This window comes from Apodemus sylvaticus, chromosome X (genome assembly GCF_947179515.1).
Source record: "Apodemus sylvaticus chromosome X, mApoSyl1.1, whole genome shotgun sequence".
NCBI classification, from domain to species: domain Eukaryota; kingdom Metazoa; phylum Chordata; class Mammalia; order Rodentia; family Muridae; genus Apodemus; species Apodemus sylvaticus.
Window position 1 is genome coordinate 133,417,889 of NC_067495.1, and position 13,824 is coordinate 133,431,712.

Consider the following 13,824-nt stretch of genomic DNA (forward strand, 5'->3'; position numbering starts at 1 on the left):
CTAATACACCATTTCCACTGGGGTCATTGACACAGCTCTGCAAGAACAATACGGTTGGATGCTATCCACAACAATCACATTGACAATATCATATAACCTTGGTGTATAACCAGGAGGTGTATGGAGATAATCCAGGGTGAAAAAGACGATGTCATCCACCACGCCATTTCTTCCATCAATACTAGTAACACAAACCTATGATGAGAAACAATGGTAGTGAGTCTGGGGAAGCAATGTAACCCACCACAGACGGCCCTCCACACCCCCAGACTCCCAGCTCCAATCAGCAGGTCTCTCACCACACCATGACCTCACACTCTACCTCCCTGACTTTACAACTCAGTCTCAGGCTGTCCTAACCAAGGTCTGACCTGCCTTTATCAGTAGGCTGAACAAACCCAAAGCACTGAATGTTTCCCCACAATTTCCTCATAGCCAAGATGATTTTCTAACTGTTGTCCACAGCACAGCCTAACATCAAGGAAAACACACAACTTAGAATTAAGCACACATTTAGGAATTAAACACACACACACACACACACACACACACACACACACACACACTACAATGTTCTCTGCTTATTTCCTTTTCAGTCAGTGAACACAGGTGTCCACTCTGGCAGGGGACATACTGCCAAACATACTAAACAAAATCCTGGACAAGAAAAGGGTCAGTAAGAAGGAGAGGCATCTGCCTACCCATGACAAGACAACATGGAGGTGAATTACCTCGTCCATATACTGAGAGTTTAGAGGGCTCGCAGAATGAATTTTGATGTTTGAAGTGCCCCAGTTTATGGAATACTCAATGAGCAGTAAGTCTCCTCTGAAAGGCCTGAAAGCTAAAACAGCCAAGAAAGTGAGAATTAATTAAGTATTAATACAGTTCGGTCACATCATATTTCCTAAGGCATAAGGAGTTCAGTTTGTATGAGTCATAGGCGGGACTTCTAATTCATTTTTAGTTTTCTCTAGGAAGAATAATTTTTTCCTGCTTTACAGAATACAATACTTTTTTAATGTTCTTTTTTCCTTTCTTATTAACTGTTTCTTTAGTTTTTCTTTTTAAACTTTTAGGTTGTTCAGTTAGGTTTCTCCAGAGTGATTTATTGCTTACAAGGTTTCAAAAAGTGTTGAGTGCAAAGGCATACACCAGTCCATCAGGGGACATTTTTTCAATTGATATTCTCTCTTTCCAAAGGACTATAGCCTGTGTCAAGTTGACATAACAATTATCTAGTACAGGGAGTCAGTATTCTTCAAAAATCTTCCCACTGGTAGGTCCACTCTGCTCCAATGGAAGGCCACACTTACACAGTATAGGTAGTGCAAATGGAACTTGATCAGTGTAAAAAGAAAAGGCACAAAGTTGGGTGGGTAGGTAAGGAGGGTGAATATGGGAGAAATGAAGACTATAGTCAAAGTTAATTGTATAAAATTATTGGGGAACTAAATAAAATGAAAAGCATACCTCCAGAAAGAAGTTGTATAGGGAAGAAAGTTTCCTTGCTGATATAAATGTTGTCCCGTGTAGCAGCAGTGATGCACTTAATGCAAAGTCTTTTGTCAACTTCCGATGGCTCAATACCATAAATAGGATCAGATATGGGTTTCACCTATAAAAAATAAGGAGACAGTAGTTGCAGCTAAAACAACAATCACAGGGAGGACTTTTGTATGTTTGTCAATGATTCACCATCGAAACAATGGAAATTTAGTAAGTTGGTGTGTAATTGACTTTTGGGACATATGAGTCCTATGTCAGAGACAAAGTACTTTATTATTCATATCAGAGCAGCCCTCATTTTCTCATTTAAATGACAGCTCGCAACATGACCATGGATTTGAAAAGGTACATAAATTTTGTCTGTGCTAGTTCAGAGGATTTGTAAGTGGATTCCAAAAATAAATTGCCTACCTATGCTTAATGCACTCACAGCCTTAATTTCAAAAATTAGAAATTCCCTGCATGCTGACTCTACACTAAACTACAGACATAATGTGCCTGTAGTTTACAGAATAATTTGGGGATTTTTCTGGCAAACTCGTATTCTCCCAATTCTCTCTCTTTTTTTTTCACCTAAGAAATACCACTAATTGGGCTGGACAGATGGCACGGAGGCTAACGGCACATTTTGGTCTTCCAGAGGGCCTGAGTTTGATTCCCAGCACACATGTCAGGCAGCTCATCATGCTGTTAAGTCTATCACTAGTGTCTCTGTTCTCTGTAGGAATGTATACATGGGTGGCATGCATTCACAGAGAGAACCACAACTAGCAGTGGCAGTACACACTTTCAATCCTAGCACTCAGTAGGCAGATGCAGGTGAATCTCTGTGAGTTTGAGTTAGCCTGGTTTACAGAATAAGTTCCAGGACTGCCGGGGGGTTGACAAAGAGACCCTGAATCAAGAATCAAAAGCAGAGAGGGAGATAGAGACAGAGACAGACATATACAGAGACACAGACAGTCACAGAGAGATATGTGTATACATGGTTAAAATAAAATCTTTAGAAGTTGAAATACCATGGCTCTCCTTCTGCCTGCTGCAGATGGATCAGGATGTAAAGCTCTCAGCTACATCTTTACAACCATTGCCTGCATACTTGCCACCACTATCTCTACCACAAAGATAAAGGACTAACCCTTGGAAACTGTAAACAAGCCCTCCATTAAATGCTTTCTCTTACAAGTTGCCTTGGTATGGGAAAGAAGTTGTCCCGCTGCCATTTGCACCAGGGAGACAGGAGACTCCACAGTCTTCTGTGAACAGCCTGCCAGGAGCATACAGGGCATAAGATCAGTGAAGCAGCTGGGACAGAAGTCTTCCCGCCACCATTGGCACCAGGGAGCCAGGAAACTCCACAGCCTTCTGTGTACAGCCAGCCAGGAGAGATATATCTCCCAGCAGGGCTTTCACTTTCGAGCTCAGAGGAGTAAGGACACAGGCTTACAGGCCCACAGGAGGAACAAACTCCAACTAGAGACAGCAATACCAACTAGCACCAGAGATAACCAGATGGCAAAAGGCAAGCACAAGAACCCTACCAACAGAAACCAAGGCCACATGGTAACATCTGAACCCATTTCTCCCACCACAGCAAGTCCCAGATACCCCAACACACCGGAAAAGCAAGAGTTAAATTTAAAGTCTTATCTCATGATGCTGACAGAGGGCTTCAAGAAAGACTTAAATAACTCCCTTAAAGCAATACTGGAGAATATGAGTCAACAAGTAAAAGCCCTTAAAGAGGAAACACAAAATTCCCTTAAAAAAAATTATAGGAAAACACAATCAAGTGAAGGAACTGAACAAAACCATCCAGGATCTAAAAGGGGAAGTAGAAACAATAAATAAATCACAAAGTGAGACTTCTCTGGAGATAGAAAACCTTGGAAAGAATTCAGGAGTCATAGATGCAAGCATCAATGACAGAATACAAGAGCTAGAAGAAAGAATCTCAGGTGCTCAAGATACAGTAGAAAACATTGACTCAACAGTCAAAGAAAATGCAAAATGCATAAAGCTGGTAACCCAAAACATCCAGTAACTCTAGGACACAATGAGAAGACCAAACCTAAGGATTATAGGTATAGATGAGACCGAAGATTTCCAACTTAAAGGGCCAGTAAATATCTTCAACAAAATTATAGAAGAAAACTTCCCTAACCTAGAGAAAGAGATGTCCATGAACATACAAGAAGCCTTCAGAACTCCAAACAGACTAGACCAGAACAGAAACTCCTCCCTACACATAGTAATCAAAACACCAAATTCACAAAACAAAGAAAGAATATTAAAAGCAGTAAGGGAAAAAGGGCAAGTAACTTATAAAGGCAGACCTATCGAATAACATGACTTCTCACCAGAGACAATGAAAGCTAGAAGATCCCGGGCAGACCTCATACCCTAAGAGAACATAAATGCCAGCCCAGGATACTATACCCAGCAAAACTCCCAGTCATCTTGGATGGAGAAACCAAGATATTTCATGACAAAACCGAATTTACACAATATCGTTCCACAAATCCAGCCCTACAAAGGATAAAATATAGAAAATGTCAACACAAGGAGGGAAACTACACCCTAGAAAAAGCAAGAAAGTAATCTTCTTCCAACAAAACCAAAAGAAGATACCCACACAAACATAAAAATAAAATCAAAAATAACAGGAAGCAACAATCACTATTCCTTAATATTTCTTAACAACAATGGACTCAACTCCCCAATAATAAGACATAGACTAACAGAAATATTTCTCATGTAAATCTTCAATTTTATCAGAAACTATTTATAATTCCCCTTTTAATTAATTTAGTAATGTTTTTATGTCTACCATTTTATCTGCATTATTTTTCATGATAATCTTCAATTTTAATGTCTTTCTCTATATTTCCTCTATTTTATCAGAAATATTTTCAATGTAAATCTCTGATTTTATCACAAATGTTTCTAATTCTACCTTCAATTAATTTAGAAAGTTTTTATATCTACCATTTTCTATGTAAAAATTTCTATGAAATAGTCAATTTCAACATGTTTGTCTATACAACTCTTGAGTTTTACCAGAAATATTTTCCATGTAAATCTTCAATTTTATCTGAAAATATTTATAATTCCACCTTCAATCAACTTAGAATTATCTTTATGCCTATCATTTTATCTATATAATTTCCATGATAATCTTAAATTTAAACATTATTTTCGTTATAATTCAATTTTATCAGAAATATTTTCCATGTAAATCTTCAATTCTACCATAAAAATGTTTCTAATACATATTTCAATTAATTTAGCAACATTTTACATGTCTACCACTTTACTCTTTAATTTTCCATGAAAATTGTCAATTTTAATGTGTTTTTCTATGTATCTCTTCTATTTTATTTGAAATATTTTCCATGTAAATCTTTAATTTTATCATTAAGTGTTTTTATTTTCCTTTTCAATAAAAAAAGATTAAAAAAGAAATACCATGAGCACAAGAAAGAATACAGATAGACTGTGAGGCTTAAGGAAATATCTTAATATACTGTTGCCCTTCCTAAAACAAAGTGCACTGAGTGGATGATCCAATTAATGATATAGGACCACTACTTAGCCAGGTAAAAAGCAAAGTGTGGATCCTTGTCTTAGAAGCCTATGTGAAAATCAGGGTATCTGAATATTTACACTTCAATATGCATACAGCTTTTAGAAAGAAACAAAACCAAAACCAGGCATAGTATTTGAGGCTTGTAATGCCAGCACTTTGAATAAGCAACCTGGGAAGTTGACTATGCATTTGAGGCCAGCCACGGCTACACAACTTGAGATGTGTGATGTATAGATTGAGCTGTTTTCTCATAAAAGCAAGAATAAATAGTAAAAAGAATTGAATAACTGTGTAAATGATAAATTGACATTGGCTTTACAATCCTTTCTAAAATCAAAAGATAAAGATACAATGAGCATACTTACATTGTATAAAATTACACATTAAAACCAAGAAAAGGTAGTATTAAGTAAAAGAATGTAAAGATGAACAATTTTTTTAACAAAGGTAAATATTTTTCCTAGCATGGAAAAATATCTATTATGAATCTAACTAATGAGAGGTGCAGAAAGAGTAAAGTGCTACTTTATCATTAAGATATAAAGAAAGCCAGGGGTTAGAGAAGTGTGTCGGTGGGTAAAGTGATTGCTGTGAAACCCATAGGACCTGTATGTTGGCTCCCAGCACCCACATAAAACATAGGGCATAGTGATGCCCATCTATAACCTCAATACTGAGAGGTAGAGACAGCAGGATTCTGTTACTTTTCTGGACAGCCAAAATAACCCAAATAGTAATCTCCAGGTTCAGTGAGAGACTGTAAACTTGAGGAGAGGAACTGAGGATACATATCAGTTTTTAACTGGGGCTGCTATACATATCTGCTTATGCAACTACATATGCATATACCACACACACACACACACACACACTCCACTCCGTCTCACACATTTGCAAGCAATGGCAAAAAGGGAGTTTTAAAAATAGTATGAATTCACTTTTAGTTCTCATTTAGAGAATTATTCTACAATCATCATTATCATCAATGCTTACCAATATAGGCAAAAGGGTTTTTTTTTTAATATAGCCTGTTGTTGAGATAATCAATTAGAACTATATAGGTAAGAATAATTTAAAACAATCCAGTGATACTCACAGTCATGGTGTTTACAGAACTCTATCTTCCAAATTTTTATAATAGAACTTACAATTTGTAATGTGTTAAATATATCTTTATTGGTATTTTAACGAATATGAGGTACACAGGATTTGTCATGCTAGTTCTACTAGGTTGAATGCATAAGCGAAAATGGTTTTTCACTAAGATGAAAGTTACAGGGTTGGATAGAATCATCATTCACCATGTTGTTCAAATACTTGGAGAACTGACACAAATGATTTAGGAACTGGAAAAACATCATGGTAACAAATATTAGAACATTAAATCTGCTAAGCTCACAGGAGAATGCCAATTCTTACCCTATATCCAAAACAATGTTTATCTTAGTCCAAGAGGAAATATCAAAATCCCATTACTACAAGAGAAGTTTAGCAAACTCAAGTCTTTTTTTTTCCTTTTTTTGGTTTTTTCCTGAGACAGGGTTTCTCTGTGTAGTCCTAGCTGTCCTGGAACTCACTCTGTAGACCAGGCTGGCCTCGAACTCAGAAATCAGCCTCCCTCTGCCTCCCAAGTGCTGGGATTAAAGGCTTGGGCCACCACTGCCCGGCTAACAAACTCAGTCTTACCTTGATGGTTTTCAAAGCTCGGTTTGTTTCATCTTCTTCCACAAAAGCAAGGACATCCATCCCAACATCCAGTGGAGCATTTCCACACACCACATCAACACTGAAGAAGATGGTCTCATTAATCCAGCCATAATCTGTGCAGAGATAAGTCACAATTCCTCTGATAGACTTAAACTTGGAGTTATCTACGACACAGGAAAACCAAGGTCACACTGGTCCATGTCAAATGCAAGCATCCCCTACACACAAGTTCTACTCTCACCACCCCTGTAGATAATGAGCACACAGCATCACTTCTCTGACCACTAGACAACAGCCATCCCTGCATCCTAAGGTTGTGACTGCTGAATGGCACCTCCGTGTCATCTCTTTCTGCTGTGGGTGACCTGTCCCAGTGAGACTGTAACGTGTGTTCATCCACCTGCTCAGGAAGCCCCTTTAAACTGGTATACTATGCCTAGTATACATACGCCTGAGTCGGCAGCAGGAGCACGTGTGGAGCCGGAGCTCTAGATCCTCCAACCTCCCTCTGACAAAGCACTAAAAGACGCCTGCAGATGTCAGGACGCTTGGCCAAACTTTCTTGTGTGCTTCACGTGAATAATGGGTAAGTGATGTTTGGGGATGTGGCTCCAGTACCCTGCTGGGACAGCCGGCCACCGTCCTTTATGGTGGCCCCCTTACAACCCTGCCTCCTGGCTGCTTCAGATACTTGTGTGCCTGAAAAACAAGGCTAAATTCCCTCTCAAAGTGAGAGGTCCCCCTTCTCTGGGGGATAGACAGAGGCACTTTCGAGGACAAGATGCGAAGGCAGAGACAGGACAGCCCACAAAGCCTGTGTCACCTGTTCTGTGAGTGTGTGCAAACACCCTCCGGCTTTGGCATACGGGAGGAGCTTGGCACACAGTTAAGTGCTGGCCTAATGTGGAAACTCAGGCACATCCTCACGATCAACGGCCACCCAGGTTGGCAGCTGGTCCTTCTTGGCTATTTGTGACATAGTGAACCTTAAGGTGGAGGATAGCCTTTTTGAGGAGTCTCCCTGAGTGGGGATGGGGTAATAAGCAGACTCTCAGAGGCATACCTTGGAACTGTAGCTTTCCTTCAGGCTCAGTCTTCCTCTGAAAGAAGGTTAAAATCCTGCTCAGAATTCTCTGCATAGTGATATGACAACACAGGCCTGGGCAACACCAATACCTTCTGACTATGCTTAAAATCTCCTTTCAAGCTCACTTCTTCGGCCTCACTGAGATTGTAGTCAATGAAAGACAACCCAAGAACAGGGTACCTCGACAGTGGCTTCCCGGTTTCCAGTTTGTGTCCTCTCCTAGTTGACCACGAGAGGACAGGCTACTTTTGACAGTTCAGCCAATGAGCGTCAACAGTGTGATTACATCACTGACAAAACCAATGAGGGGCACTGACCTAGGAAATTTAGCCCCACCCACTTGACATGAATGAACCAATAGAAAAACCTCTGGAAAAGTCCCGTATGTTGGCAGTTAGTAAGGGTACTCAATTTGACTTTGTGACTATGTATTTAGTGTGTCTGTTTTGCAAAGTTGTGGTCGTTTTTTTTTTCCCCCTGAGTTCTTTGGTGAGCATTTATCGATTTGAGATGGTTCCTCTTTACTATTGTAAGTACTTAGGTCTAGATATTTCTTGGATCACTTCTTGTACTGTATTCCATAAATTTTAATTTCCTTTAATACTAAGTATATGAAAACTATCTTTAATGTGTTTTTCATTCAATAGATTATCAGTATAATCTTAATATCCTTTAATAAAAATTATTTTATTTGGATTCTTCTTTATAATCCCTATTGCCATTCCCAGGTCGTTTCTTGTCTTTTGTTCATTGATTTTTTAACTGGATATTGATCATCTATTTTTTTACATTGGGACACTTATCATCTTATTTAAATATTTCACTTTATCAGAGAGTTACCCTGATTTACTTTACTGTGCAAGATCTTTATTTCTTTTACAGAAAATCATTTCAGTATTAGCTGATTTTTAACCCTATTTAATATTAATTTTGTCTGTTTTCGCTGATCCTGGTGTTTTTTCTTGAGTCTAAGCTGGTACTATTCGAATGAACAGAAGGTAATTTTCTACCACAGTATATCCCTCATTAGGAATGGAGGAAATTTCATAGGACAGGTAATACATTGAAAATGTTCCCTCTTCCAAGTCTTTTTTCTGTTTTCTCATGTAAAAAAAAAGGAGAGTCTAAAGAAGTCTTCTAAGGTAGAGCTCTTGGTGTGTCTGGGTTTTTCTTGCCAATTTTGCTCATGTGCATTGCTCGTGTTAGCTACATTTTCACAGATTCTCCAACCCAGTATGAAGAGTGCATACTCTGGCTGCTTACTCTGGAGATATCCTTTGCTGATGAACTATTCTAGTTGTGTTTGTTTGGCCTGATGAAGTCAGACATTTCAGTATCCTTGGCAGTGTAATTTCAACAGTTGTCAGTCTGATGGCCTGTGGGGTGTAGGAATCGAACCACGGTCCTCTGCAGGAGTGTGGTACGTGCACTTAGCCTCAGAGCCATAGCTCCTACCCTGTGATTCTCAGGGATGTAAATCAAGTAAATCAGGTTTATTACCATACTCCTTTAATCATACATCCAACTTTACAGTCTTAAGAGAAGACATTTTTTTAAAAAGATATAATTTTTTCCTGCCGGTATGGCTCTCTGTGTGTGTATCTGTTAATTTAATGTAACCCATGCTTTAAAACTTGAAACTGGCTTCTTTTGGGTTTTGTTGTTGTTGTGTTTTGTTTTGTTTGAATTTTGCCTAGATTCTACTGAGTAGCACTGGCTGGCCTAGAAGTGGCTATGTATGCCAAGCGTCTCTGCCTCTGCCTGTCCCTCTGACTGTTCTTCTGCCTCTGCCTCTGCCTGTCTCTCTGACTGTTCTTCTGCCTCTGCCTCTGACTGTCCCTCTGTCTGTCCCTCTGCCTGTCCCTTGCCTCTGCCTGTGCCTCCCCATTTGTGCTGGGATAATATGCACATTACTTCAGTTTTACACCTGATCTACTCTGGAATTCTTTTTCTACCATCACTTGTTACCTCTCTTGCTTGTAGTGAAACCACTTAATTTGAGTCTTCAGTAAAATCAGAGATGTATTCCAAATTCATAGGGCAACGGTTGAAATGTAACTGTCTGGCGATCAATAGTCACTCCACTGTTCTGTACAAAATATTTTGTAACCAAGAGGTTTAGCACAGGCAGATAGCATTAGTGTTAGGGTACCATCCTGTCTTGTTTTCAATGTGATAAATACCAGGGCCCAAAACTACTAGAGGCGGAAATGGTTTCTTGCTGTTTAGAACTCTCAGGGTGTGAACTGTATTACCTACGGAAGTCAGGATAGGACCTGAATCAGAGCTGGTAATGGAGACAGGAACTGAAGCAGAAACTATGGAAGAACTCTGCTGGACTCTCTTCCAGGTCATCAGAATGCAGGAAGGAGGGGGAAGGAACACAAAAGAAAGAAAGAAAGAAAGAAAGAAAGAAAGAAAGAAAGAAAGAAAGAAAGAAAGAAAGAAAGAAAGAAAGAAAGAAAGAAAGAAAGAAAGAAAGAAAGAAAGAAAAAAAGAAAGAAAGAAAGGGAGAGAGAAAGAAAGGGAGAGAGAAAGAAAGAACGAAAGGGAGAGAGACGGAGAGAAAGAAAGGGAGAGAGACAGAGAGAAAGAAAGGGAGAGAGACAGAGAGAAAGAAAGAAGAACAAAATATATCAAAACAGTTGACCTGCATCCATATTTTGAAGTCTGTCATTTTCAATGTGTGTGATCATTTGGAAATCAAATGATTACATTAATTAATTACATTAATCAAATCAATTACACAGCAATTTGTAGAATGTATACTTTCAATTTTTCTATTGTATGAATTTTTTTACCTGAATGCATGTATCTGTTAGCTGTGTGAGTACCTTGACTCTGTGGAGGTCAGAAGCTGGTTAGCATGAGATCCCCTGGAAGAGGAGTTACAGGTGGCTGTGAGAAACAGGGTGGGTCCTGGTCATTGAAGCCCAGATCCTCTGCAAGGGCAGCCAGTGTTCTTATCCTCAGCCATGTCTCCAGCTCCACATGTTTTTCACGTGAGAAGGATGGGGTAGGAATACAACCTTTCTCAAAAGGTCCAAATTTATTGAGAATAAATTAAGGCTTGCAAGGGACTGCCACAAAACAAAACAGAAGGAAAAATCAAAATAACAACAACAATAAATAAATAAATAAATAAATAAATAAATAAATAGAAAAAAAAAAGAAAGAGAAAACCTGAAAGGAATGTTTGTGATCTATGGTGAGTTCTGACCAGGACTAAACTACCACACTAAATGAAGTTAGGACAGCATAAAGGAGGCAGGTACCACAGTCTGACCAGTGCTAAGCTTTGTCCAAGCATATTAGCCGTGTCCTTCAGGGACTTTGTGGCTGGAAGAATCGCCCTTTACCAGATCTACAGCAGGAAACCTTCAGATGTGCCTCAGTTTCATGGCTAGGCCTGGGACATGTGGGAAGCAGCAGGAAAGATTAAGCTACAAATCCAATAGCACAGAAACCATTTTCTCAGATCCTACCACTTCCAACAGGGTGTCTCTAGTTTCCATAGTACCAAGTAGGCCTTGACCTCACAGCAAAAGTAGAGCCAGCAGCTGCAAAGATGTTGATCTATTCCAAAAGACTTGTTGCTTTCACAGAGGAGGTGGGTTTGATTCAAAGTTCCTACATTGTGTCTCTCTCCCCCCCTCTCTCTCTCCCTCTCTCTTTCTGTCTCCAACTCTCTCTGTCTCTCTGTCTCTCACTGTCTCACTTTCTGTCTCTCTCTGTCTCCCTCTCTCTCTCTCTCCCTCTCTCTTTCTGTCTCCAACTCTCCCTGTCTCTCTGTCTCTCACTGTCTCACTTTCTGTCGCTGTCTCACTCTGTCTCTGTCTCTCTGTCTCTGTCTGTCTGTCTGTCTCTCTTTCTCTCTCTCTCTCTCTCTCTCTCTCTCTCTCTCTCTCTCTCTCTCTCTCTCTCTGCCTGCAACTCCCGCGCTCTACACTTCTGCGCCCTCTTCTGGCCTCTGCAGGTATTGCACACACAACCATACTAGCCTTCATGGGTTGTAAACTAAAATAACTGATGACCAGGGTAAGAGTCTCCTTCTGGGAAAGGGAGAATACGGGAGTGCGATCACAGTGTGTGGCCTCGGAAACCCGGAAATAGAGCTTACTCCCCACCCCCTGGGCGTGGAATCCACGGGAGGGAAGGAGGGATTTTACAGGAGGGACTCTTCCCTGGCCTTAGCAAGAGGAACTCTTCGCTTCGTGAGCTCAGCTACAGGACCAAGACCTCCCTGCAGGAAAGCAGCCCCTGGGAAGCCAAAGTCCCCTTGGTGTGACCAGGAGCAGACCACCTGCCTTGGCAGGTTGCTTCTGTTTAACTGCCATTTCAGAGAGAGGTTGGAGGAGCTGCTGTCTGCTGGTAAGTGGGGCCTCTAATGGAACACCATATTGATTCTTGATTATTCCAATCAGAGGAAGGATTCATAATCCGCAAGTTTAAGTGCTTCCTTTTTCTTTCTCATCCCTTTTCTTTTTTTCTGTTTTTCTCCACTTCTTTATTTTTCTATATAGTTGTGCTTTCTCTAGGCCCTCCTATGTTGATCAGGCTAGCCTTGAATTCACATCTCCCTGTTTTGGATTTCCATATCCTTAGATTAAGTACTGCCCAAGCAGTACTCAACTCCTTTTTATTTTCTATCTCCCAACTCTTCCTCAGAAGATGTCCTCATCAAGGCTTCCAGGCAACCCTCACAGACACTTCCAACCTCTGGAATCAATTCTAGTCTGGTGCCTGTGTAAGTCAGCATGTTTGGTAGTGTTCTGTCTTAAGATGCTCACATACAAAGTATATGTGTTCATCACAGTGGTATGTGTATTTAGTGTGAGAAAGCTGTGGTGTCTTGTAAGGTGTGGCATTCACCACTGCAATCACAAAGCTTGTCATTTCCACTAGCTTCTGATCAAGATGCTGCAGACAGTTCTGTTTATTTTTAAGGACACTGGCTCCTGATAGCCAAATCTTGGTAGTGCCACTGTATTCCTTGCGTCTAGGTAGACAATTAGACATCAACCTTGTCCTAGTGTACTTATTGCATCCTGAGAACTTTGTTGCTCTTTCCTGCTGGGTTGCCTGCTTCTGAGAAAATCAGGCCATCAAGACTGCCCTTAGCCAGGAGGGTACAGAGTCATAGTCTGAGGAAATGTGAAGTCTGGGTAAGAATTAGTTCTTCTTAATCCAGACATTTCTTGTGTATAAGAACCTTAATCATCAGCTGGGAAGTGGTGGTGCACGCTGTTAATCCCAGCACTTAGGTGGATTTCTGAGTTCGAGGCCAGCCTGGTCTACAGAGTGAATTCCAGGACAGCCAGGGCTACACAGAGAAGCTCTGTCTCGAAAAACAAACAAAAAATGTGAAAAAAAAAATAAAAAACAAATAAAGAAAGAGAAAGTCAGGCCAGCAGTTTAGTGCCTTCAGAGAGTCACCTCGGCAGCTTGGTACCTTAAAAAGTTAAGACAGAAGCTTGGTACTTTTGAGAGAGTCAGCTGAGTAGTTTCTTACCTTAAGAGAGACAGCTCAGCAACTTGGTACACTAAAAGAGTCAGCACCAGGCCGTGGTGGAGCACGCCTGTAATCCCAGCACGTGGGAGGCAGAGGCAGGCAGATTTCTGAGTTCAAGGCCAGCCTGGTCTACAGAGTGAGTTCCAGGACAGCCAGGGCTACACAGAAAAACCCTGTCTTGAAAAACCAAAATAGAAAAAAAAGTAAAAATAAAAAACCTTAATTATCACCATCCTTTGATTTTAAAGGACCTGAGTTTTAATATGTCAAGCACAGGAAGATTTGTACAGGGCCCTTTATAAACTGTTCAGAGGTGTGCATCCCCATATATCTGTGGTCTGTTTCCATTGTGGGAGGACATTTGCTGAGATGAAGTTGGTTACCTTTGCTCTAATGATATCTCAGTTTTCCTCTTGGTGT

The 13,824-nt window shown here is 40.3% G+C and overlaps 1 protein-coding gene across 1 annotated transcript; it reads right to left on the reverse strand.

Moving 5' to 3' along the window:
• Window positions 1–7,784, reverse strand: LOC127674696 (cancer/testis antigen 55-like). Its single transcript, XM_052170346.1, has 5 exons — window positions 7,733–7,784; window positions 6,785–6,969; window positions 1,474–1,618; window positions 732–844; window positions 1–195 (listed from the first exon to the last, which is right to left on the reverse strand). The coding sequence occupies exons 1-5, from the start codon at window positions 7,782–7,784 to the stop codon at window positions 1–3; spliced, it is 690 nt and encodes a 229-aa protein (XP_052026306.1).
• Window positions 7,785–13,824: the final 6,040 nt, after the last annotated feature.